General features: G+C 42.1%; 1 protein-coding gene across 2 annotated transcripts in view; it reads left to right on the top strand.

Annotated features, from left to right (window-relative positions):
- The window catches only part of LOC128697148 (sodium/potassium-transporting ATPase subunit beta), a 37,211-nt gene extending 21,153 nt beyond the window's left edge, over positions 1-16,058 (top strand). For both annotated transcript variants that reach the window (XM_070104046.1, XM_070104047.1), the window contains exons 2-7: positions 2,490-2,636; positions 12,130-12,249; positions 12,409-12,590; positions 13,238-13,357; positions 14,764-14,926; positions 15,303-16,058. In XM_070104046.1, the coding sequence (XP_069960147.1) occupies positions 2,490-2,636; positions 12,130-12,249; positions 12,409-12,590; positions 13,238-13,357; positions 14,764-14,926; positions 15,303-15,406 (836 nt within the window). In that variant the 3' untranslated portion in view covers positions 15,407-16,058. The remainder of the gene's footprint in view (positions 1-2,489; positions 2,637-12,129; positions 12,250-12,408; positions 12,591-13,237; positions 13,358-14,763; positions 14,927-15,302) is intronic.
- Positions 16,059-27,397: the final 11,339 nt, after the last annotated feature.

Genomic DNA, 27,397 nt, shown 5'->3' with positions numbered 1-27,397 from the left:
ATTATGGAGTGAATGTAGTAGGGTAAAGCAGTTTAGTAACACCTGACTTACTGGCAGTTGGCAAGTATTAATGTTTTCTGGCAGTGTTTTATACTCTGACGACTGCAGGTACAACATTGAGAATGTTTGCCAAAAAGTACTATTACTACTATGTGCCAGTTGTAACTGTTCCCGCAGTATATACAATACACGAAAAGCTGTCAACTACAGTTGATTATTTGTGTTGGTTAGGCTTAAAACCTATTAGTCAAGACTATTCACCTGTATATTAATATAAAGAATACTTTAATCCCTAAAATTAGGAATAAAATTAACTGTGCATATACATAAATAAGTCCAATACTGTGTACGTATCCTGACAGTAGGTGGAACTTGCTGACAGTGTACTTTGGAGACAGCTATAATTCAGGCGGCGCCGCTCTTGCCGGCCGGCACGTTGGGTCTGAACAGTTTTTCTCCAGTCTTCATGAATAACAAACTTGTGTTAATGATCTTTGCTTTTTTTTTGTGGAAAAGGGTAGTGATATGTTATAATTGTAGTTTTAAATATATTTGGTATTTTTAATAAATAACCAGGCGAGTACAACTTATCGTCTAGCATACAATTAAGAGACTAGGGATCCAGCCTCCAACACTGCCGAATAAGTCACACAAGTTTATTGCCCCACAGTGTAGATCTAATTGTACAGTAGTTATAATTATCTTTGTAATAAGTTGTTAAAATCTGACAGGGCGGGGAGGGGGGGGGTAGTGAAAGAAATAGTATACCTGCCCGGAAGGGGGGGGGGGACCCCGTAGTGGAGATAGGGATGTGTAGAAGCCAGACAGGTATTGGAGTCGGGCCAATGTTAAAGCTACGTCAGTTACCAACAAATCACCCCTCGCTATTTTCTTCAATTATCCCTTCTTGCAAAACTTTGTTAATGTGTCAGTCATTGCTTAATTAATTTCAATGGGTTATTCTAGGTTAAATTCTACATGGTTTACTATATTAAAACTAGTGGAAAATCTTTAAATTGCCGGAAATGCAAATGAAAACTTATGATTTGTATGTTATTATTGAAGACCCGAACCTTAATGAAGGGCTCTTGATCCGAGGAATTTAGGTATCCCAGACCAGGGCAGCAACTGAGATTGGGTTATAGGGGTAGTGACTACAGGCAACCTGATTGCTGTCCATTCCTCAAGCACTACATGTGAATGCTTCAACACATTCAGTGCTTCTCCATGAATATAATATGAAGTATCCAGCAAGCCCATAAATTAGGTTTAACAAAAGTCAACATCTTTGCCTCGACCTTCAGTAACAGCATTTTGTAAATGCCATTGTTAATGTACTAGAGCCAAAAAGAAACTTAACTGGTGCATAAAGGGTCAGAGGTGGAAGTACCTGGACATTAATATAACCCCCATAAATAAAAAACGGCACAATACCGTGACTGGAACGAGACACAAATAACCCGCACATAAAAGAGAGAAGCTTACGGCGACGTTTCGGTCCGACTTGGACCATTTGCTTTGTAAATGGTCCAAGTCGGGCCGAAACGTCGTCGTAAGCTTCTCTCTTTTATGTGCGGGTTATTTGTATAACCCCCATAGACCTGATATGACATCTGATATTTTGGTGTTGTAAATCTCATCTCTAAATAAAATTAAGTGGGTCTGGATATAGGGAATTGTTAGTGCTTTCCTAAATTTAAAGTTCTGGTATACAACCAGATGTGGTTTCAACAGTTGCTTAACCCTCATCATGCCAGCTGTCAATAATGACAGTACTTTATCTTGGCCCAGCTGGTGGTCTGGCCATGACTAGTGTCACATTAAGGTGTTAGAAACAAGTGTTACAACAGCTTTATATTTTATTCCTTGTAAATACAGTATGTATATTTTAGATTTAACATCCAGAAATAAAATTGATGTTGCAATGTCTTATCACAATGGGATTAAATTGTTACTTTGTATTATAAGCAGAAAACATGCTATTGCTGCCATATCTAATATCATTAACATGTACAATATTCTTTAGTTTGTAGTATTTTCATTTTTATATTCTATTTATAAAGAAATAAGTGAAACATTAACATTCATTAAAAATGGAACACTTTCTTCTTGTTCTTTACTTTTAGATGTTTCAGCTCGGTTTGCAGCAATTTTGACTGAGGGTTACCTTGAATTTACCTGGAGGGGGTTTCGGGGGTCAATGCCCCCGCAGCCCAGTCTGAGACCAGGCCTCATGGTGGATCAGGGTCTGATCACCCAGGCTGTTACTGCTGGTATGAATAAATCAAGATCATCTCTGGAAACTCGTGTAGAAACTAAATTTTCACTAGTGATCCGGAGCATCCAGTCTAAAGCAAGTGCAGTACAACTTTTACCTTTAGACTTTCATACAAAGATCACTGCGAAATTCCCTTCCTATAACATTTCCAGGGATTATCTGTTCTGTTGGATAAACTTTGTATAATTTATACTTTTTTTTTTCTTTTCAGTTAAGATTGGTGTATTCTACCTCATCTTCTATGCATGTCTAGCTGGGTTCTTTGCCATAATGTTGGCCGTATTCTATCAAACACTAGACACAAATCATCTCCCAAAGTACACCCCTGGTGGCGGCGGCTCTCTCCTTCGTAACCCAGGTGAGAAGTATTAAAAACAAAAAATTAATGACTTTCTAGGGTGGATTAGTTTAATTCTTTTATTAGCATGGGACACAATTCTTTCAATTTTTTTCTTTGACATTTGTGTGATAGTAATTTTCATTAATTTTACGTAATACATACAGTGGGACCTCTACTTGTGAGCGCATCCATAGGCGAGTTTCTCTAAACACGAGCAGTCAGTGGGTTGATTTTTTGCTTAAATACGCAAGCAAAATTTCCATAAGCGAGAGGGCCTCAAGGTGAGGGGCTCTTGATCTAGAGAATTGGATCTCATTTGCTTGTTGGACTATTTTATTGAAACTTAGGCAATGAATGATAGATGCTTCTTAACATACACCAAAAATGAAAGAAATCGGACAATAAATAAGGGAGTTCACTTCTCAGCCATTAGCTGCCTCTTTGTGGTATATTTTTGTATGGTTTTTATGGTTGTATTCTTGTTTTTTTTGGTCTCGTTTGATAGAATGGAAGATATATTACAGAAATAGGTACGATTTTTTATTGGTTTCAAGACGAAAAGTACCTTGAAGTTGAGCTCGGAGTAGCAGAAAAGTTTGATTCTTTAGCAGTGTTCAAGAGTAAAAAATGACATCACTGTCCATTCCAGTATGTAGTTGTGAATGGGTTGACATTAATTATACAATTACAGTGGAACCTCAAATATCGAACTTTCTTCAGTCCAGAAGGCTGTTAAAGTGCCTTTACCGAATGAATTTATTCCCATCAGGAATAATGTAAATTAGATTAGTCCTTTTCAGACCCTCAAAAATACACTTATAAAAGCACTTACAAAAATACACTTACATAATACTTGACGTGCTGTTGGAGTGTGAGCAAAGTAACATTTATGAAGGGGTTCAGGGAAACCGGCAGGCCAGACTTGAGTCCTGGAGATGGGAAGTACAGTGCTTGCACTCTGAAGGAGGGGTGTTAATGTTGCAGTTTAAAAACTGTAGTGTAAAGCACCCTTCTGGCAAGACAGTGATGGAGTGAATGATGGTGAAAGTTTTTCTTTTTCGGGCCACCCTGCCTTGGTGGGAATCAGCCAGTGTGATAAAAAAAAAAAAAAATAATTGGTCGTGGCAATATAAACACAAATGCAGTATAATGTGATCCTTTATTGACTACGTTTCGCCCACACAGTGGGCTTTTTCAAGTCACAAACAGAACTACCTGGGGTGGAAGGAACGCGAGTATTTATAGTCCGGCTGAGGTCAGGTGAAGAATGCTGCATCTGATGATGTACCGAGTTGGGTTGTAGAGTCTAAAAACTTGGGTAGCTTGGAAAGGAGACTGGACAAGTTTGTGAGCAGACCTTCTACAGTGTTCTTATGTGGGATAGCGATGAAGAAGTTTCTTGGCAAGTGGTTCAGCTATGTTATAGAAGCCACTATTCTGGTTGAAGTTGTCGGATATAGAAATAAGTGATGATTCCAGGATTCTTCGGTATTGAGTGTTGTCTTCTGTGGCGATAAGTCTTGAGTTTCTGTAGTTTATCAAGTGGTTGTGTGAATTACGGTGTTGTACGCAGGCATTCCTTGTGTCGTCAGACCTGCTTGCGTATTGGTGTTCTGAAATACGTGTTTGGAGGTCCCTTGATGTTTCGCCCACGTATAACTTGTTGCAGTCATTACAAGGGATTATGTATACCCCTGCAGAGGATGGAGGCTTGTCCTGCCTACTACTGGTGATGTCCTTGATGGTCGTGGTTGTGGAGGTAGATACTTGGAATGATGTTTTGGCAAAGATGTTGGAAACATGTTTGGCAATGGAGTTGGTGGGAAGGACTATGTATCTCTTCTCGGCAGTGTCTTCTCTGGGTGTGTTGAAGATGTTTAGTGCTCGCCGTCTGCAGTCTCTGATGAAGTGACGAGGATAGTGGAGTTTGGAAAATACCTGTTCAATTATAGTGCATTCTTCCTCAAGGAACTCGTTGCTGCAGATTCTGAGTGCACGCAGGAAGAAGCCTATAATTACACCACGTTTGGTTTTGGTGTCGTGGTGAGAGTAGAAGTGGAGAAGATCGTTTTGGTTGGTGGGTTTTCGATAGACTTTAAAACGAAGTTCGTGGTCAGCTTTGCAGAGTAGAACATCAAGGAAAGGAAGAGTGTTGTCGACCTCTTCTTCAAGTGTGAACTGGATTGAAGGCTCGACCTGGTTGAGCTTGTCTTGGAGAGCTTGAACGTTGAAGCGTTTAGGAGTTATGAGGAGAATGTCGTCAACATAACGGAGCCAGGTGACAGACGAAGGAATAATGGTGGAGAAACGTTCGGCTTCTAGATGTTCCATGTATAGGTTCGCTAGGACTGCACTGAGTGGCGAACCCATGGGTAGTCCAAAAGTCTGCTGAAAGAGGTGATTTTCAAAAGAGAAACACGTAAAGCCAACACATAGTTCAACCAGGTCGATGAAGTCGCTGGCTGGAATGGGAAGATCAAGTGAATCGTCAATTTTCTTGCGCAAGAGATCGATGGCTTGTTTAGTAGGTACTTTAGTGAATAGGGAAGTATACATAATCCCTTGTAATGACTGCAACAAGTTATACGTGGGCGAAACATCAAGGGACCTCCAAACACGTATTTCAGAACACCAATACGCAAGCAGGTCTGACGACACAAGGAATGCCTGCGTACAACACCGTAATTCACACAACCACTTGATAAACTACAGAAACTCAAGACTTATCGCCACAGAAGACAACACTCAATACCGAAGAATCCTGGAATCATCACTTATTTCTATATCCGACAACTTCAACCAGAATAGTGGCTTCTATAACATAGCTGAACCACTTGCCAAGAAACTTCTTCATCGCTATCCCACATAAGAACACTGTAGAAGGTCTGCTCACAAACTTGTCCAGTCTCCTTTCCAAGCTACCCAAGTTTTTAGACTCTACAACCCAACTCGGTACATCATCAGATGCAGCATTCTTCACCTGACCTCAGCCGGACTATAAATACTCGCGTTCCTTCCACCCCAGGTAGTTCTGTTTGTGACTTGAAAAAGCCCACTGTGTGGGCGAAACGTAGTCAATAAAGGATCACATTATACTGCATTTATGTTTATATTGCCATTGTGTCGGTATTTTATACCATTTATTTCCAATAATTGGTCGTGTTGGGAGCGGTTCGATTTTTGAGGTTCCACTGTATTACAATAATGCAGTAGTCTGCATAACAGTAAATCTTCTATTTTTTGTGAATAAAAATTACAAATTATATTTTAATATGTATAATAATAGTATAATATGTATAATAAGGTGTTTAATAATAATGTACTATATAATAATAATTATAATAGATGTCCTCAAAAGGCCATCACTAGATGGCAGGAGTGGTTGTGGCTGCCTCCACATGTTACATGACATATTTTATTCAATCTAGAGTATATATGTGTATATATCAGGTTTCCATGTTATTTATATTGTTTATTATGTCATATTAGATGAATTGATAGATACAGTGGACCCCCGGTTAACGATATTTTTTCTCTCCAGAAGTATGTTCAGGTGCCAGTACTGACCGAATTTGTTCCCATAAGAAATATTTTTTTCCCAGTAAAAGTAGGCCTTAGACAAGGATGTGTGATGTCACCGTGGTTGTTTAATATATTTATAGATGGGGTTGTAAGAGAAGTAAATGCGAGGGTCTTGGCAAGAGGCGTGGAGTTAAAAGATAAAGAATCACACACAAAGTGGGAGTTGTCACAGCTGCTCTTTGCTGATGACACTGTGCTCTTGGGAGATTCTGAAGAGAAGCTGCAGAGATTGGTGGATGAATTTGGTAGGGTGTGCAAAAGAAGAAAATTAAAGGTGAATACAGGAAAGAGTAAGGTTATGAGGATAACAAAAAGATTAGGTGATGAAAGATTGAATATCAGATTGGAGGGAGAGAGTATGGAGGAGGTGAACGTATTCAGATATTTGGGAGTGGACGTGTCAGCGGATGGGTCTATGAAAGATGAGGTGAATCATAGAATTGATGAGGGAAAAAGAGTGAGTGGTGCACTTAGGAGTCTGTGGAGACAAAGAACTTTGTCCTTGGAGGCAAAGAGGGGAATGTATGAGAGTATAGTTTTACCAACGCTCTTATATGGGTGTGAAGCGTGGGTGATGAATGTTGCAGCGAGGAGAAGGCTGGAGGCAGTGGAGATGTCATGTCTGAGGGCAATGTGTGGTGTGAATATAATGCAGAGAATTCGTAGTTTGGAAGTTAGGAGGAGGTGCGGGATTACCAAAACTGTTGTCCAGAGGGCTGAGGAAGGGTTGTTGAGGTGGTTCGGACATGTAGAGAGAATGGAGCGAAACAGAATGACTTCAAGAGTGTATCAGTCTGTAGTGGAAGGAAGGCGGGGTAGGGGTCGGCCTAGGAAGGGTTGGAGGGAGGGGGTAAAGGAGGTTTTGTGTGCGAGGGGCTTGGACTTCCAGCAGGCATGCGTGAGCGTGTTTGATAGGAGTGAATGGAGACAAATGGTTTTTAATACTTGACGTGCTGTTGGAGTGTGAGCAAAGTAACATTTATGAAGGGATTCAGGGAAACCGGCAGGCCGGACTTGAGTCCTGGAGATGGGAAGTACAGTGCCTGCACTCTGAAGGAGGGGTGTTAATGTTGCAGTTTAAAAACTGTAGTGTAAAGCACCCTTCTGGCAAGACAGTGATGGAGTGAATGATGGTGAAAGTTTTTCTTTTTCGGGCCACCCTGCCTTGGTGGGAATCGGCCAGTGTGATAATAAAAAAAAAAAATAATAAAAAAAAAGAAATATTGTGCAGTAGATTAGTCCATTTCAGACCCCCAAACATACACGTACAAACGCACTTACATAAATACACTTACATAATTGGTCGCATTCGGAGGTAATCGTTATGCGGGGGTCCACTGTAAATAAGCCGTATAGATATTAGCGAAATATTAAAGCATCTTGTTGAGCCTCCTGAGAGCCAGGAATGGATTAATTGCATTTCAATTAATTTAAATGAGGAAAATTGACTGCAAATGAGCAAATCCAGATGGGAGCAAGGTCACGGAACAGATTAAACTCACGAGTGGAGGTTCCACTGTACATGTCTTAAAATACTGTACATGTCTACTGATTATACATATTATTGAATTATTTATAGACAATACACTATAAGCAGTGTATAATGTCTGTTCCTTTCCTTTGCAAAATTTAAATATGGGTCTATGAAAAATGTAGCAAGGAAGGGGAGGTAGGTTGAGGCTTAAATGGAAAAGGTTTTCTGGGGGAAGGGGGGGAACAAAAAAAAAGGGGGGGGGGTGGAATGTTCTAGTGTAGTGGTACCAACATTGTACAAGTGTAATGCATGGACTTAACTGCTGCAGCAAGTTGGTTAAATTTTTTTTAGACAGTGATGTCATGTGTGGTGCGAGTATTGTGGTGAATTCAGAGAAGAAATTAAAAGGCAGTGTTGGATCACCTAGGGCATAATTCAAAGGACAGAGTGGTTAAGGTGGTTCAGGCATGTGGAGAACAGATATATTTTATTATTTTATTTTATTATCACACTGGCCGATTCCCACCAAGGCAGGGTGGCCCGAAAAAGAAAAACTTTCACCATCATTCACTCCATCACTGTCTTGCCAGAAGGGTGCTTTACACTACAGTTTTTAAACTGCAACATTAACACCCCTCCTTCAGAGTGCAGACACTGTACTTCCCATCTCCAGGACTCAAGTCCGGCCTGCCGGTTTCCCTGAACCCCTTCATAAATGTTACTTTGCTCACACTCCAACAGCACGTCAAGTATTAAAAACCATTTGTCTCCATTCACTCCTATCAAACACGCTCACGCATGCCTGCTGGAAGTCCAAGCCCTTCGCACACAAAACCTCCTTTACCCCCTCCCTCCAACCTTTCCTAGGCTGACCCCTACCCCGCCTTCCTTCCACTACAGACTGATACACTCTTGAAGTTATTCTGTTTCGCTCCATTCTCTCCACATGTCCGAACCACCTCAACAACCCTTCCTCAGCCCTCTGGACAACAGTTTTGGTAATCCCGCACCTCCTCCTAACTTCCAAACTACGAATTCTCTGCATTATATTCACACCACACATTGCTCTCAGACATGACATCTCCACTGCCTCCAGCCTTCTCCTCGCTGCAACACTCATCACCCATGCTTCACACCCATATAAGAGCGTTGGTAAAACTATACTCTCATACATTCCCCTCTTTGCCTTCAAGGACAAAGTTCTTTGTCTCCACAGACTCCTAAGTGCCCCACTCACCCTTTTCCCCTCATCAATTCTATGATTCACCTCATCTTTCATGGACCCATCCGCTGACACGTCCACTCCCAAATATCTGAATACATTCACCACCTCCATACTCTCTCCCTCCAATCTAATATCCAATCTTTCATCACCTAATCTTTTTGTTATCCTCATAACCTTACTCTTTCCTGTATTCACTTTCAATTTTCTTCTTTTGCACACCCTACCAAATTCATCCACCAATCTCTGCAACTTCTCTTCAGAATCTCCCAAGAGCACATTGTCATCAGCAAAGAGCAACTGTGACAACTCCCACTTTGTGTGTGATTCTTTATCTTTTAACTCCACGCCTCTTGCCAAGACCCTCGCATTTACTTCTCTTACAACCCCATCTATAAATATATTAAACAACCACGGTGACATCACACATCCTTGTCTAAGGCCTACTTTTACTGGGAAATAATTTCCCTCTTTCCTACATACTCTAACTTGAGCCTCACTATCCTCGTAAAAACTCTTCACTGCTTTCAGTAACCTACCTCCTACACCATACACCTGCAACATCTGCCACATTGCCCCCCTATCCACCCTGTCATATGCCTTTTCCAAATCCATAAATGCCACAAAGACCTCTTTAGCCTTATCTAAATGCTGTTCACTTATATGTTTCACTGTAAACACCTGGTCCACACACCCCCTACCTTTCCTAAAGCCTCCTTGTTCATCTGCTATCCTATTCTCCGTCTTACTCTTAATTCTTTCAATAATAACTCTACCATACACTTTGCCAGGTATACTCAACAAACTTATCCCCCTATAATTTTTGCACTCTCTTTTATCCCCTTTGCCTTTATACAAAGGAACTATGCATGCTCTCTGCCAATCCCTAGGTACCTTACCCTCTTCCATACATTTATTAAATAATTGCACCAACCACTCCAAAACTATATCCCCACCTGCTTTTAACATTTCTATCTTTATCCCATCAATCCCGGCTGCCTTACCCTTTCATTTTACCTACTGCCTCACGAACTTTCCCCACACTCACAACTGGCTCTTCCTCACTCCTACAAGATGTTGTTCCTCCTTGCCCTATACACGAAATCACAGCTTCCCTATCTTCATCAACATTTAACAATTCCTCAAAATATTCCCTCCATCTTCCCAATACCTCTAACTCTCCATTTAATAACTCTCCTCTCCTATTTTTAACTGACAAATCCATTTGTTCTCTAGTCTTTCTTAACTTGTTAATCTCACTCCAAAACTTTTTCTTATTTTCAACAAAATTTGTTGATAACATCTCACCCACTCTCTCATTTGCTCTCTTTTTACATTGCTTCACCACTCTCTTAACCTCTCTCTTTTTCTCCATATACTCTTCCCTCCTTGCATCACTTCTACTTTGTAAAAACTTCTCATATGCTAACTTTTTCTCCCTTACTACTCTCTTCACATCATCATTCCACCAATCGCTCCTCTTCCCTCCCGCACCCACTTTCCTGTAACCACAAACTTCTGCTGAACACTAACACTACATTTTTAAACCTACCCCATTGCCTATGCTCTCATTAGCCCATCTATCCTCCAATAGCTGTTTATATCTTACCCTAACTGCCTCCTCTTTTAGTTCATAAACCTTCACCTCTCTCTTCCCTGATGCTTCTATTCTCCTTGTATCCCATCTACCTTTTACTCTCAGTGTAGCTACAACTAGAAAGTGATCTGATATATCTGTGGCCCCTCTATAAACATGTACATCCTGAAGTCTACTCAACAGTCTTTTATCTACCAATACATAATCCAACAAACTACTGTCATTTCGCCCTACATCATATCTTGTATACTTATTTATCCTCTTTTTCTTAAAATATGTATTACCTATAACTAAACCCCTTTCTATACAAAGTTCAATCAAAGGGCTCCCATTATCATTTACACCTGGCACCCCAAACTTGCCTACCACACCCTCTCTAAAAGTTTCTCCTACTTTAGCATTCAGGTCCCCTACCACAATTACTCTCTCACTTGGTTCAAAGGCTCCTATACATTCACTTAACATCTCCCAAAATCTCTCTCTCTCCTCTGCATTCCTCTCTTCTCCAGGTGCATACACGCTTATTATGACCCACTTCTTGCATCCAACCTTTACTTTAATCCACATAATTCTTGCATTTACACATTCATATTCTCTTTTCTCCTTCCATAACTGATCATTCAACATTACTGCTACCCCTTCCTTTGCTCTAACTCTCTCAGATACTCCAGATTTAATCCCATTTATTTCCCCCCACCGAAACTCCCCTACCCCCTTCAGCTTTGTTTCGCTTAGGGCCAGGACATCCAACTTCTTTTCATTCATAACATCAGCAATCATCTGTTTCTTGTCATCCGCACTACATCCACGCACATTTAAGCATCCCAGTTTTATAAAGTTTTTCTTCTCTTTTTTAGTAAATGTCTACAGGAGAAGGGGTTACTAGCCCATTGCTCCCGGCATTTTAGTCGCCTCATACGACACGCATGGCTTACGGAGGAAAGATTCTTTTCCACTTCCCCATGGGCAATAGAAGAAAAAAAAAGAGGAACAAGAGCTATTTAGAAAAAGGAGAAAAACCTAGATGTATGTATATATATATATGCATGTGTGTGTCTGTGAAGTGTGACCAAAGTGTAAGTAGGAGTAGCAAGATATCCCTGTTATCTAGCGTGTTTGAGACAGAAAAAGAAACCAGCAATCCTACCATCATGCAAAACAGTTACAGGTTTCTGTTACACAGTCATCTGGCAGGACGGTAGTACTTCCCTGGGTGGTTGCTGTCGGACTTGAGTCCTGGAAATGGGAAGTACAATGCCTGCACTTTAAAGGAGGGGTTTGGGATATTGGCAGTTTGGAGGGATATGTTGTGTATCTTTATATGTGTATGCTTCTAAACTGTTGTATTCTGAGTACCTCTGCAAAAACAGTGATAATGTGTGAGTGTGGTGAAAGTGTTGAATGATGAAAGTATTTTCTTTTTGGGGATTTTCTTTCTTTTTTGGGTCACCCTGCCTCGGTGGGAGACGGCAGACTTGTTGAAAAAAAAAAAATCTGAAATACCCCATGGGTTTAGTTATTAGATCAAGGGATAACCAGTCTAGTGATAGCCATTCCAGGTTGTAGAAATATGTAAATGTTCATTTGTTATTGTTTAAACTTAAGTTTCTCATATAGTGACTAATTTTTTCTTCAGCCATGGGCTTCAGACCTCTTCCACGCAGTGAAAATGTAGAATCAACATTGATTTGGTATAAGAATGGCGACAATGATGACATTAAACATTGGGTCGACACCCTTAATGAGTTTATCAAACGTAAGTACTTAAAATTCATGTGTTAATAACTGGTGTAATTAATAAACTACAGCACTTTGAAATACTGTAATTTGTTGGTGTACCTACCACATAACTTAGTGAATACGTTTCTTCATAGTAGAGCATTACAGTAACTTTTTTTGTGCATCCACCATAAAGCTTATGAAGGCACCAGTGACGCCATCTCTGGCCAGCATATAACGGACTGCTCTGAAGATAATTTTCCAAAGGAACGCGAGGTGTGCCGCTTCCAGGATAGCTGGCTCAAAGACAAGTGCCAGAAGGCAGAGAGCTGGGGCTATAACAGAGAATCACCTTGCATTCTACTGAAACTAAACAAGGTAATTAAATATTATGTGCACTTGGAGATAATTATCGACATAAGGTTGTAGGAAGCTTTAAAAGGTATTTCTTTTTCAATAGTTTACATCCTTTAGATTAACAGTAGCATGTCTAAGTTAGCATATTGACCTTATCTTTTATCCTGCTTAGATTCTTGTAGTGTATTATCTCTAAACTTGTCAGTTTTCATTAAAGTAGGTGAAGTAATTAAGTAACACTAATTGACAATGTATTCATGGAATTGCCAAATATTTAGTATTTTCTCATAAGCTCTTTGTGGTTAGTTTGTTCGAGATGGTTACGCTTTGATGGTTATTACCAAAGATAAAAAATAAGTAATTTTACACTGATTAAATGTAACTAAAGTAGTTTTGTCCTGTTAACTTCCAAACAAATGCCAGAGTTGAGCTTTGTGATGCTTATTATAAATGCCAGAGCATCAACTTTTACTTTTCAAAAGTCGCCAAACTGTCACTTATTACCATTCAGACTATATAATACTATTAAAGCCTTAATACTTATTTATTTTTTGAGGAATAATTATAAAGTTTATCAATTTAAAACCTTTAAACTGCAGTATAACTTGCTTATTAGCCGTGATGATACATTTCGTAATGGAAAGGAATATAGTAGAAATTCTTTGCAGATGATAAGGTGGGTACCAGAAGTTTACGAGACTTTGGAAGAGTTGCCACAGGACATGCCCGAATCCCTCAAGAAACATATTGAGAAGCGCATGACAGAAAACCAGGGTAGAATCCCCAAGGTACAGTAAAGCTGAAGGATAACCTAGTTCATGTAGATCGAGTTGTCAGTCTACATATTGAAATGTAACAATTACAAAAATTCCTGTTTTAGGGAAATCTCTCAACTCTGCACAATTTTGTGGTTGCTATTCAACAAAAGTAAATTAAAAAAAAAAAAAAAATTGCGCAGTCAAAATCTGTAATTATTTTAACATGGGAGTTTATGCGTTCAGAATGTAACTTTTGCCAATTTAATTTAAAAAAATTAAAAAAAAAAGATGAAAGATTGAATATCAGATTGGAGGGAGAGAGTATGGAGGAGGTGAACGTATTCAGATATTTGGGAGTGGACGTGTCAGCGGATGGGTCTATGAAAGATGAGGTGAATCATAGAATTGATGAGGGAAAAAGAGTGAGTGGTGCACTTAGGAGTCTGTGGAGACAAAGAACTTTGTCCTTGGAGGCAAAGAGGGGAATGTATGAGAGTATAGTTTTACCAACGCTCTTATATGGGTGTGAAGCGTGGGTGATGAATGTTGCAGCGAGGAGAAGGCTGGAGGCAGTGGAGATGTCATGTCTGAGGGCAATGTGTGGTGTGAATATAATGCAGAGAATTCGTAGTTTGGAAGTTAGGAGGAGGTGCGGGATTACCAAAACTGTTGTCCAGAGGGCTGAGGAAGGGTTGTTGAGGTGGTTCGGACATGTAGAGAGAATGGAGCGAAACAGAATGACTTCAAGAGTGTATCAGTCTGTAGTGGAAGGAAGGCGGGGTAGGGGTCGGCCTAGGAAGGGTTGGAGGGAGGGGGTAAAGGAGGTTTTGTGTGCGAGGGGCTTGGACTTCCAGCAGGCATGCGTGAGCGTGTTTGATAGGAGTGAATGGAGACAAATGGTTTTTAATACTTGACGTGCTGTTGGAGTGTGAGCAAAGTAACATTTATGAAGGGATTCAGGGAAACCGGCAGGCCGGACTTGAGTCCTGGAGATGGGAAGTACAGTGCCTGCACTCTGAAGGAGGGGTGTTAATGTTGCAGTTTAAAAACTGTAGTGTAAAGCACCCTTCTGGCAAGACAGTGATGGAGTGAATGATGGTGAAAGTTTTTCTTTTTCGGGCCACCCTGCCTTGGTGGGAATCGGCCGGTGTGATAATAAAAAAAAAATAAAAAAAAAAAAAAAAAAAAAAAAAAAAATGCATAATTTAGACAAAAGGAATAATTGTGCAAATAAATATTATACATTCAGTTTAATGCTGTACATTTGATAACAGCCAGTTTGTATTACTAACATTGAAGTAAGCAAAGTTCTTAATGCTTCTCAGAATTAATTTTTGTGAATATTTTACTGTGTTAAATATATTTTATCAGTGGTACTACTATTGAAGTTTAGTTTCCAACTTGTACTAATGCACTGTTTTTTAACCTGGCTACAGATGATATGGGTCTCATGTGAGGGAGAGAACCCTGCAGATCAAGAATACATTGGGCCTATTCGTTACTCTCCATGGCAAGGGTTCCCTGCCTACTACTTCCCATATATGCACACACCAGGCTACTTATCTCCCATTGTTGCAGTCCAGTTTGACTCTCCTGTTTGTAAGTATTCTAACAACTTGGTCAGTGTATGGGGAAGTTTTTTTTATATAATGAAATGTGTGGAGAGCATATGATAGTGTGAGCATATTAAATGTTATCCATTTTCATATAACTTATCAACTGTTAGTGGTTGTGTGTTAATGTTGCAGTTTAAAAACTGTAGGTAAAGCACCCTTCTGGCAAGACAGTGATGGAGTGAATGATGGTGAAAGTTTTTCTTTTTCGGGCCACCCTGCCTTGGTGGGAATCGGCCAGTGTGATAATAAAAAAAAAAAATCCTTATCATGAGTAGTATGTAATTAAAGTACATCTTCACTTATGACAAGGTTATGTTGAAACTGTTTTTGAGATTAATGAAGTATTGTTTGTTTTGCAGCTAATGTTCTCATAAATATCGAGTGCCGTGCTTGGGCCAAGAACATTAAGCACGATCGACAGAATCGTCTTGGTCTAGTCCACTTTGAGCTGCTGAAGGACTAATAACTTCAAAGGTTGCATCAGCAGGGGGTTGGATATAAAATACCCACACAAGGAACATTATTTTTTTTAAACATCCATCATTCATTTTAATTAAATTATATCTGTTCTATAAGGAAAATGGTTGTAAATGTAAATTTTTATTGTGAAGTTGTAAGATAGTCTATTATACTGTCCTTTTACTTGAGAGGTGATACTGGTATTGGGTCAGTACTGCCATACTAATTGCCTTCCTGTGGTTGTAAAAGGAATGATGCATTCAAAGTTTATGAAATTGTTAATGGTTAGTCGGATTTTGTGTATATGTGATTTATCCTGGAGTTGTGCAGTATGTAGACAAACCTAGTAGTCCTGTTGATATTCCTGTATTAGTTAATGTAAATAGTCTTGTATACAGAGGATAAAATTGTTTCTTGCAATCTACTTACCACCTGCTGTCCAACATTATAGGGTGATGGGTATGCATAATCACTTGGCATTTTCATAAGCCCAAATGTATTTATGGCACATGACTGCTGTTCAATTTTTTTTTTCTTAGTGAGAGCATACATCATAACTTATCAATGTTGTTTGGCAGGATTGATTCTAAATTGGATCATAAAAAGGAAATTTCTGTATCTCTGTTATTGAACAGTAAAGATCTTTAACACCTCCAGTTTAGCTGCTTAATAACCTTGTGTATGTTTAAACTAAAGTTCATCAACAGATACAAATAAAGATGTCATGGCTCTGAAAAGTTTACCATGAAATTTAAAACTTTGTAAAAAATATTAGTTAAAAATACGTTTAGAGATGGGAAGTGTTGTTACGTTTACTCTTGCCCTCAATCTTAGTTTTTATGCACTAAATGCTTTGAAAATGTCATTTAAAAGTGAAAACTAAAGTGTACAGAAGTATTAAAGTGCCTTTTCTCCAGGATGTTACTAGCATGACTGCAAATGTTTGAATTTTACACTGGATTGGTAAAAAGTAAAATACCAACTTAATACAGTTTTGTGGAATCATGAAGGACAACTACTGTAGTTTAAAATGGCTCTTGACCCATTTTTTTCTGTAGCATGCATAGAATTTGGCTAACAAACTTTACTGCCTTTAGGTTGTGCACCATCACTTACACCTTCCACAGGTGACATGGCCAGATTGCTATACTCTTCTATCTTGTTTCTGAGCTCTTGGGTCAAGTTCAGTGCTTTATGACCCTGACTCCTCTTCAAGGGAGGGGGGGCTCCTTGGCGTGGTGAAGAGGCTCTTGGTCTGAGGAATTACACCTGTCTGTCTCCTTCCTCAGACCGAACCTAATTACCCCCCAATCCCCCCTTCCCTATCCCATCCTTCCCTTTTCCCTTTCCTCCTCCTCCTCCTCCCCCCCCCCCCACCCCTCACTTTTGCCCTTCCTCTTTTTGGCCTTTGGGATTTTTCCCACAGGCGCGCTAGTTCCTAGGTAGGGGAAAGGGTACCAAGGTCCATCCCATTCCGTTGAGGTTCTTGGCGGTGGCGTAGTTTGTCATGGAATCTGGATCGCCTGGGGATGTCCCAATCCCTCTCCGGTATCCCGGAGAGTGGCTTTGGGTGTCTTTCAGGCGACGGGTGTATCTCTGGAAGCCATCTTTCGGATTCCGGGGTGGTGGCCGAAGGAGGTATGCTTTGTGGCGGATATCTGGCCGCCCTCTCCTTTGTCCACCGAGGTAGCTTGGCAGAAGTGAGGTTGCTATCCCGGATTGCTGGTTTACTGGCATGAAGGGTAGGGTATGGGACGGGTTCCATGCTGCATCTGCGCTACTTGCAGTGCTGAGGTCCTCTTGGGCGCGGAGGGAGATTTCCGGCCCTTTCATTCCTCCTGGGAACTATTCCTCCTCGCTCCCCCCTTTTTTCATTCTTTTCTTTTTTTTTTCTTAAACAAAAAGCAAAGGAGTAACCTAACCATGGAGAAACCAATCCATGAACCCACTACCCCCGGGCCCCTTGATACCGCACCCCATTCTGACCCTGCTTTGTGTTTTTATCACTCTTCGGACACTCCTCATGCCCCTGTACCTCTTGCTGGTGCTGTTTCCTCACCCGCTTCAGGTACCAGGGCTTCGACTGACTCCTTCGATTTGTCTGACCTCCGCTCTCCTTTGACTGTGCTTCCGGCCTCTCCCTCTACGGTACGGCAATTTTCGAATTGTCAGCCCGTTTCACGACGGACCAACTCCGGTCCTACTCCTAAACGCCAACGACAATCTCCTGATGTTCCTTCGTTACCTTCACATTCTACTCGGAAAAGACCGACACGTCATGCACTCCCTCTCCACGCTCAGTTTCGGACACACAATGGACTAAATTCTTTACTTTATGACCGACTTCTTCTGCCTATCTTTCTGACTATAGTACCGTATTGGCAAAGCGCTCCTGCGCCATGTTGGTAGAGATATTTCATTTCATGCTCTCAAGAGCAGTACGCGCATCGTCACTGTCCAGAATGCTACCCAAGCTCATGATCTTTCTCTCCTTTCGCATATCGATACTACTACTATCACTATTGAAAAACATCTTTCTCTCAATTCTTGTAGTGGTACTGCCATTCTGCCCCATACCATAGTCCAACAGAATTTCCAGTCATGTGGCAATGACATTCTTGAACAGCTGGAACTCCAGGATCTCCCAATCCTCAAAGTAGACACTTATGTCCTTCCTGCCTGAGGGCGGAGACGTTACCCTTGCAATGTGGCTCGATTAACTTTCGACAGCCGTGAACTCCCATCCTCTGTTTATGTCGCGGGACATCGGTTACAAGTTTGAAAGGTGATCCCTACACCACAACAGTGTAGAAATTGCTGGCGTTTTGGTCACCCAGCGAAATATTGCAGATCTAAAGCCGAATGCCCAGTCTGTGGTGCAGACGACCATTCTAAGACGACCATTCTAATGAGGCTCACCCTTCATACTCTCGCCGTTGCCAGGTCTACTTAAATGAGCATGAAATCCGTTGCCTCAAAGAGGCAGAAGGTCTCCCTTATGCTATGGCAGTTACTCATCTCCGCCTCCAAGGGAGACTACCCTGTGTTTCTCGTGTTTCAAAACGTCCCCCCACTTCTGGGGTCCCATCTTCTGCAGCCTCCTCTGTTGTTACCCCTCCCATAGCCACTCCGGCATCTAATCCTTTTGCTGTCCTTGGCTCTGACGTCCCGACTACAACTCGGTCTGTTCTCACATCATCGCGTCCTTCCTCACAAACCCCAGTATCGACAAGACCTCGTACGACACCTTATACCAATCGCCCCTCTACTTCTCAGAAGTCCAAAAAATCCCCATTGCTCAAATCTTCTTTGCCCCTTCCTTCCCTTCTTCCACCTCTGCACTTTACCTTTCCAGTCTCTGTGCCTAGTTCTTCCCTTCTCTCTGGCAAGTGTGGAGGTTCACCCTCCTCCTCGTACTATGCCTTCCACCCCCGTCCCCTCCCAAGTTTCTCCCTCTTCTGCCACCTCCCAGGTTTCTGCCTCTTCTGTCCCCTCCCACACTTCTTCTCCAGTCCCCTACACTCTTTCGTCCCCTTCTACTTTGGTACAGTCCATTACTGTCCCAATCTTTACTCACCCTCCTCCTACCTCCAATATTGTCTTCCATACATCTTTGAATTCAGAAACACTTGAAGCCATTTCAGAATATATTGCAGAGACTAAACCTTCAATGGACACTGATCCACCTCCTGTTCCTTCTCTTCCCTCTCCACAACTCCGTTCTTTGCAACACTCCGTTCGCTGCTTGAACGTCTTCCAATGCCACCACACTTTGACTTTTTTAACCCCTCTAGTCTGTAGGTGCCCTTCCCTACGGATTCCTGGTATTTTCGTCATTGCCAATCATGGCCTATTTACAGTGGAATATCCGGCCTCAGGCCTCAGGGCTAATCTTGGGGTGAGCTCCAGTTCAGATGCCTTCCACATCCCCCCCCCCAGGCGCTGTATAATCCTCCGGGTTTAGCGCTTCCCCTTTGATTATAATAATAATAATTCCCCTGTTGGTGCTTGCTTACAAGAACCAAAATTACACTCGGCTGTTTTCCAACCTATCTCAGGCTATAATTTATTGTATTCTTTGGATCCTTTCTCAGATGGGACCTTTAATGAAAGTGCCCTTCTTCTACGCAATGATATTCCGTACTGTCAACTATTTGTCCATACCTCGCTGCATTACACTGCAGCCCGTATCCACTTGAATAAGTGGTTTACAATATGTTCTTTATATCTCTCTCCTCCTCGAGCATTTTCTATCCCAGATTTTGCCTTTCTCGTTTCATCCTTACCACCACCACTTCTGTTACTTGATTTTAACACCCACCATTTCCTCTGGGGGGGGGGGGGTCTCATTGTGACTCACGTGGCATCCAGTTGGAGGCTTTTCTCGCCTCTTACCCCCTCCATGTTTTAAATACGGGTACTCCCACCCATTTTGATCCTCGTACTCATACTCTCTCTTGCATCGATCTATCAGTCTGCTCTTCCTCCACTGCACTAGACTTCACCTGGTCTGTTCTACCGGACTTACATGACAGCGATCATTTTCCAATCATTCTTTCTTCTGCACATTCACCACCTTTCCATAGCCCTCGCTGGCAATTTGATCGGGCAAATTGGGACCTTTACTCGCAACTCACTGCTTTTAGTGAGGTTCCTTCTTCATCCTCCATTGATGAGCTCCTACACCTCTTCTCGACGTCAGTTTATACCGCAGCTTCTCATTCTATACCCCAAACCTCAGGTAGGCATTCTCAGAAGTGCGTGCCTTGGTGGTCTCCTGCTTGTGCTCATGCAGTACGTTTGAACAGCGCTGCATGGGGCAGGTACTGGTACAATAGAACTGATGAGAGACTTCTTGATTTTAAGCAGAAGCATGCGATCACTTGCCGTGTCATCCGTGACCCTAAACGCACTTGCTGGCGAGACTATGTTTCCACCATCATCTCTGCTTCCTATATGAGTGCAGTCTGGAAAAAAAGTGAGGAAATTGAGTGGTAAATACTCTCCTGACCCAGCTCCTGTTCTATGAGTCGCCAGTATTGACGTAGCAAACCCTCTTGATGTTGCCATTGAAATTGGCACTCATCTGGTCCGTATTTCCCGGAGGCTCCATCTATGCTCCTCGTTTCTTTCCTCAAAGTCTGCCAGAGAGTTAGTACCCTTGGACTTTTCTTCTCTCAGAAGAACAGTATAATGTGCCTTTTACACTTCAGGAACTAAAGGCAACGCTCTCAGCTTGCCGATCATCGGCAGCTGGGCCTGACGACATTCATATTCGTATGTTACAACATTTACATCAGTCAGCCCTTGTAGTCCTCTTACACCTCTTCAATCTTATTTGGACACAAGGAGTTCTTCCCCAGCTGTGGAAATCTGCCATTGTTCTCCCTTTCCGCAAGCCGGGTACTATGGGACATGATGCCTCCCACTATCGTCCCATCGCTCTTACTAGTGCAGTTTGCAAAGTGATGGAACGTCTGGTAAATCGACGTTTAATGTGGTATTTAGAGACACACAACAGTCTCTCCACTAGTCAATATGGCTTTCGTAAGGGCCGTTCTACCATAGACCCCTTACTACGCTTGGATACGTATGTTCGTAATGCCTTTGCAAATAATCACTCGGTTATTGCCATATTTTTTGACCTTGAGAAGGCATATGACACAACTTGGAGGTATAATATTTTGGCCCAAGCCCACTCCTTAGGCCTCCGAGGCAATCTACCATCCTTCCTTAAGAACTTTTTAACTGACAGACATTTCCGTGTTCGAGTCAATAATGTGCTTTCCCCGGACTTCGTCCAAGCTGAAGGTGTCCCTCAGGGATGTGTTCTGAGCACAACACTTTTTCTCCTTGCTATAAATGATTTGGCCTCTGTTCTTCCACTCAATATTTGGTCATCACTGTATGTTGATGACTTCGCTATTGCTTGTGCAGGCGCTGACTGTCATCTCATTACAGTTTCTCTCCAGCATGTGGTCGACCGTGTTTCCACTTGGGCCACCACGCATGGGTTTAAATTTTCCAGTACCAAAATTCACCAAATTACTTTCACTAGACGCTCTGTCATCTCCGATCATCCTGTATATCTCTATGGCTCCCGTATCCCCGAACATGATACAGTCAGGTTTCTAGGCCTTCTCTTTGACCGTAGGTTATCCTGGAAACCTCACATTACCTCTCTGAAGGCAACTTGTCACAGCCGGCTGAACCTTCTTAAAACCCTTGCTCATCTTTCCTGGGGAGCTGATCGTCGAACTCTGCTTTGCCTACATTCAGCCCTCATTTTATCGAAACTCTATTATGGTGACCAGATTTATTCAGCGGCCTCTCCTGCTACTCTCTCTAGCCTTAACCCCATCCATCACCAAGGATTACGTTAATGCCTTGGTGCTTTTCGCTCTTCCCCTGTTGAGAGCCTCTATGCAGAAGCGAATGTTCCATCCTTGTCTGATCGCCGTGATGCCCATTGCCTTCGCTACTATGTACGCTCTCACGATCTCCGCAATCCTTCCATTTATAGAATGGTCACCGATATTAGTAGACATTCTTTATTTGTTCGCCGCCCCTGTTTGCTTCATCCCTTTTCTCTTCGCCTACATTCGCTCTTGTCTTCCCTTCAGTTACCACCTTTACATGTTCATGTAGCATCTCACTTTTCCGCACCCCCCTGGGAAGTTCCAGCTGTTCGGGTCTGTTCTTTCTCACTCTCTTGCTCGAAAGCCCAACTGCCTATGGTGGCTTCCCACCTTTCTTGATCACTTCTACTCTCATTCTCATGCCATCTCTGTGTACACAGATGGCTCTAAGTCTTCAGACGGTGTCGGATTCGCAGCAGTGTTTCCGGACAGTGTCGTTTGAGGGCATTTACTATCTTCGGCTAGCATTTTTACTGCTGAATTGTATGCCATTCTTGCAGCACTTATTCGTATCGCATCTATGCCCGTGTCATCATTTGTGGTAGTCTCAGACTCCCTTAGTGCTCTACAGGCTATACGAAAATTTGATACACCTCACCCCCTAGTTCTCCATATCCAACTTTGGCTACGCCGTATCTCTACCAAGCACAAAGATGTTTTTTGTTGGGTCCCTGGTCATGTCGATGTACAGGGCAATGAACAGGCAGACACTGCTGCGCTGTCAGCAGTACATGACCTACCAATTTCATATAGAGGTGTTCCATTTCTGGACTATTTTGCTGTAATAGCTACCCACCTTCACACCCGTTGGCAACAACGTTGGTCAACTCTGCTCGGTAACAAACTTCATTCTATTAAACCGAGCATAGGTTACTGGCCGTCTTCTTGTCATCAGTGCAGAGGTTGGGAGACCACTCTCTCCCGCCTTTGCATTGGCCACACTCGTCTCACTCATGGGTATCTCATGGAGTGGCGCCCTGTTCCTCTCTGTGAGCAGTGTCAAGTTCCAGTATCGATTAGTCACACTCTGTTAGACTGGCGCCTCTATCAACGAGCACGCAGAATTTACCTCCAACGTTGTCTCCGCTCTACTACTCTCTCTTTACCTTCTCTTCTTGCTGATGGACCCTCCTTTAATCCTGACTCTCTCATTGACTTCTTGACAACGACTGATTTACTCCACAAACTCTTATGATGATACCTTTCGCACTTCCCTCAGCCCTTTCTAGCTCAATCTCTTGCTGTCCTTTACCCTTTCACCATCCACTGCCCCGCTGTTCTCCGTAACCTATTACTCATCCATCTCCCTTATGCCACCTGATGCCCTCGCTTCCTTTCTGCCCTGCAGCGCTGTATAGCCCTTGTGGCTTAGCGCTTCTTTTTGATTATTATAATAATGACCCTGACTGGTTTAGCACTTAGATATGATTATAAGAATATCGGCTCAGGTATCCTGTGGAGATTCAAATCCTCCAGTGTTACACACTAACCTTAAATGCTTGTGGCTTAATTGGTAGGGGAGTCGGCTTGCACTGAAGTTCGATCCCTGAACAAGTGGAAATTAGTTTCCTTTCACCCAATTACCCTGTGTACCTAGCAGCATAAAAGTACCCTTGATTTTTTTTAAATCGTGCACGATAGCTTAGTTGCAGGGGGTGCGGCTCATAATGGTTTGGGGATCAAATCCCCAGCAGGATGAATATGGGGGGAAGGGGAGGGTGGAAATTTAACGTTCATATGGCTGGGGTTCCATTCTCTAAAGTCTCGTCTGAAATGTCACAAGATAAGTCCCTTAATGGGGATTGTGTTCCAAAGTTTGGAACACAGCTGTCAATCAGTTCTTTAGTGTATTCAAAGCAGGAAGTGTTTTGCAGGGGTATGCAGATGTCTGGGTTTCATGGGCATTGCATGGGGTAGGATGACATGAATTCTCCCACAGAATTGGTCTTGGAACTTTGCCACAATGGGGTGCAGGAGCTTTAAGAAAGATGCCTATGGAGACGACGTTCCTGGTTGTGTGGTGCGAGGTTCTTGTATACTGTTTCTCCAGTAATATTCCAGGTGTTAACAGCTGTGAGAGCTGGGTAGACATCTACAAAGTTAATTACACAAGCTATCAAGTGGCATCTTATATGATAGTCTAGTGGTGCTAATAACCTCGTTGTTGAAGTGTCTTAAGCAGAAATGGAAAAGCACCAGCATTTTTTTTTCTCTTGTTACTATAGTACCACATCTGTACAACTCCAGTTGTAGATATGGGACTTGTGTGCCTCTTACTTATCAATAACCCCTCCAAGGAGGTTCCTTGATGTTGGTGAGAGGCTCTTGATCTAGGGAATTGGATCTGCTCCAATTCCCTGAATGCCTTCCATCCCCCACCCACAGGCACTGTATAATCTCTACAGGTTTAGCACTCCATGATAATATTTATCAATAATTTCTGTTTAAATTGGCTGTGAATGTTCAGATCAGACTTAATATCACGTATTTTCTTCGTTGAACTACAAGCATTCTGTACCTGGCATGAATTACTTCTTGTGTATATTGTTACTTTTGAGAGATTAGCAAAATTATAAACTTTGGGATGTGCAGAACGTTAGGGCCAATCACAGTGAACAAAGATGAGTAAAGAACTGTGCGTCAGACCCATATCTATTGTTGGCAGAGTAATGTTATTTTTGATTCTTACTTGAATAAAATGCTATTTCTTCAACATAACCAGCCTAGTATTGAATGTCTTTAGGAATAAACTGACTAAACAATGACCAGATTGCCATATTTCTTTTAATAAACCCGTACTGACCTTGACCCTTTTTAATCATAATAATCACAGGAGGAAGTTGATGTTTAATGGAAGGTCCCTTAGGGGAGGAGGGGGGGAGGTCTCGTGATACTCTAAAGAGCTCTTGATCCAAAGAATCAGAATTTCACCTTTGATCAAACCTAATTACTTCCGATTCCCCAGGCACTTTATGACCCCTATGGGTTTAGCACTCTACAAATATAATTAATCCAAATATAGACAGCACTGTATGACCTCTATGGGTTTAACACTTATGATTGTAATAATAATGAAAATAGAAACTAATAGGCAGGATACAGTAGAACCTCAGTTTTCAAATTCGTTCCAGATGTCGATTCAATGACAATCAAAGCAATTTTTCACAAAGATTAACGTAAATAGAATTAATCCGTTCCAGACCCCAAATAAAATAATATATTAATAATGGGGAGACAGGCACAGTGTCTACCTACGGAGGCTTGCAGGACCTGGAGTTTACCTGGAGAGAGTTCCGGGGGTCAACGCCCCCGCGGCCTGGTCTGTGACCAGGCCTCCTATGTCTAGCTCTTATACAATGTCATACAGATTATTCTTGCTCTTCATAGTACTCTGCCTTAACAAAATAATTTAAGAATAGGCTACAAATCACCCAGGACAAAATGGTGAGATTCATTCTGGAGCTGGGTCCAAGAGAGAATGTAGGCCAGAATGAATTACAACGGGATATGCTGCATGTTGAAGACAGTAAAACAACTAGCTAAATTATGTTTATAGAATTGCTCACATCTAGTGTCCAGCATAGCTTGCTGCCAGTTTTGTTACAGCTGGGAACCAAATCAATTACAATACTTGGGGAAGGGTGAACAACTTTGCAATACCTACAGTCAGTGGTCAGGCTTTCAACACATTTTACTGCACATCAGTTAAGGAGTGGAATAGACTACCTGCACATGCCAAAGCCTATCACAGCATCAGCTAGTTCAAGAAGAACCAAAAGGTATGTAATGTGGGTACAGGAAGGGAGAAGAGTGATTTCTTGTATACCTAACATACATGTACTATGACCTGATCCTAAATAACTGAATTTACCTTACCCCTAGTATATCTCCTTTTATTATGATTACTTTCCACATGGTAAATCACTTACCTGTTTTAACTTGTAAATTATAATTATCATAAGGGCTCCAGTGGAAATAAGTCACCTAGTCTGACATTTCTGGGTTAACCTGGGTAATCTACACATATGCTGCTATGCATGATAATTTATGTAACTGTATTTGTGTACCTGTACCTAAATAAACTTATTAACTATTACATAAAACGACGTATAAAATTACACAGCACGGGTAAACTGTAAAAATGAATACTAAATGAAACTAAGTGAAATACTGTATAGCATGTGAAAAATTAACTGCCCCTTACCTGTCAGAGGTGGTAATGGCATATTGGAAGATGGAGTTGGAGAGGAGGGGGGGAGGGGGGAGTTACCGGTTGGAAGAAGAGTCACATATTAATGTCAGGAAACTGTGCTTCTGGTGTTCTCTTCTCTCTCTCTCTCTCTTTCACCACTAACACCTTGTTCTGGGTTACTGGTTCTTTGTCTCACTAAAAACCTGTCAAATGGGGTTTGTTTCGGGCTCCGTTTTAACTTGTCTAAAGTGAGACTTGACTCTGTCACTATACATGACAGATGGCCACTGCTTTATCTGGATGGTATTTTCCAGCAAACTCCTGCACTTTACGCCATTTAGCACACATTTCCTTGACAAATGCAATGGGCACATCATCCCTCCCCCCCTCTTCCTCTGACAGATCTTCTGCTGCTCCTTCTGAAGGTCTACGAGAACTTCTGCGGTGAGTTCACTTGTGTTCCTCCACCAACTCCTTCACATCATGTTCAGTTGCCTCTACGTCCAAGGTCTTCCCCAGGGGTACAAGGTCCTCCCTAGGGGTACAAGGTCCTCCCCAGGGGTACAAGGTCCTCCCCAGGGGTACAAGGTCCTCCCCAGGGGCACAAGAAACTTCCCAGGGACAAAAGGACTCCTTCACATCATGTTCAGTTGTCTCTAAGTCCAAGGTCTTCACCAGGGACACAAGGTCCTCCCCAGGGACACAAGGTCTTCCCCAGGGACACAAGGACTCCTTCACATGTTCAGTTACCTCTAGGTCCAAGGTTTTCCCCAGGGGCACAAGGTCTTCCCAGGGACACAAGGTCCTCCCCAGGGGGACAAGGTCCTCTACTGGCTCATCTAAATAATCATGAGGGAGCGCTAAACCCGTGGGGATTAGACAGCAGCATCTGTAGGGAAGGGGATGGAAGGTATTCAGGCTCAATTCAGGGAACTGCAGCACAAGATCCAATTCCCTAGATCAAGAGCCCCTGACCAGCGTCGAGGAACCTCCCCTCAGGGGTCACCCTGAGGGTTAAATTTGTTCTTCCACATCCACCCCCCCAGGCGCTGTATAACCCTCCGGGTTTAGCGGTTCTCCCTTGATTATAATAATCCGAAGTGACCTGAGCCTCTGTCCCATTCCGCTGTATGACCCTTGTAGATTTAGCGCTTCCTTTTGATTATAATGACTATCCCATTCCGTAAACGCGAAAACTCGTCCGTCGACATCCAAGAGAACGTACGAAAACCAAAATATTTTTTTCCCCCTCAACACGACATTCAAAAACCGATTTATCTCACAAGTAACCAATCCAGGTCCAACTATATTACTTATTTTGAAAAATCTGTACAGCTGGAGAGGGTTTCTGGGGGGTCAACGCCCCCGTGGATCTGTTCGTAAC

Source organism: Cherax quadricarinatus, chromosome 89, assembly GCF_038502225.1.
Source record: "Cherax quadricarinatus isolate ZL_2023a chromosome 89, ASM3850222v1, whole genome shotgun sequence".
In the NCBI taxonomy this organism is placed as follows: Eukaryota; Metazoa; Arthropoda; class Malacostraca; order Decapoda; family Parastacidae; genus Cherax; species Cherax quadricarinatus.
Note: the sequence above shows the minus strand (reverse complement) of the source record. Positions and strands in the feature narration are given on the sequence as shown.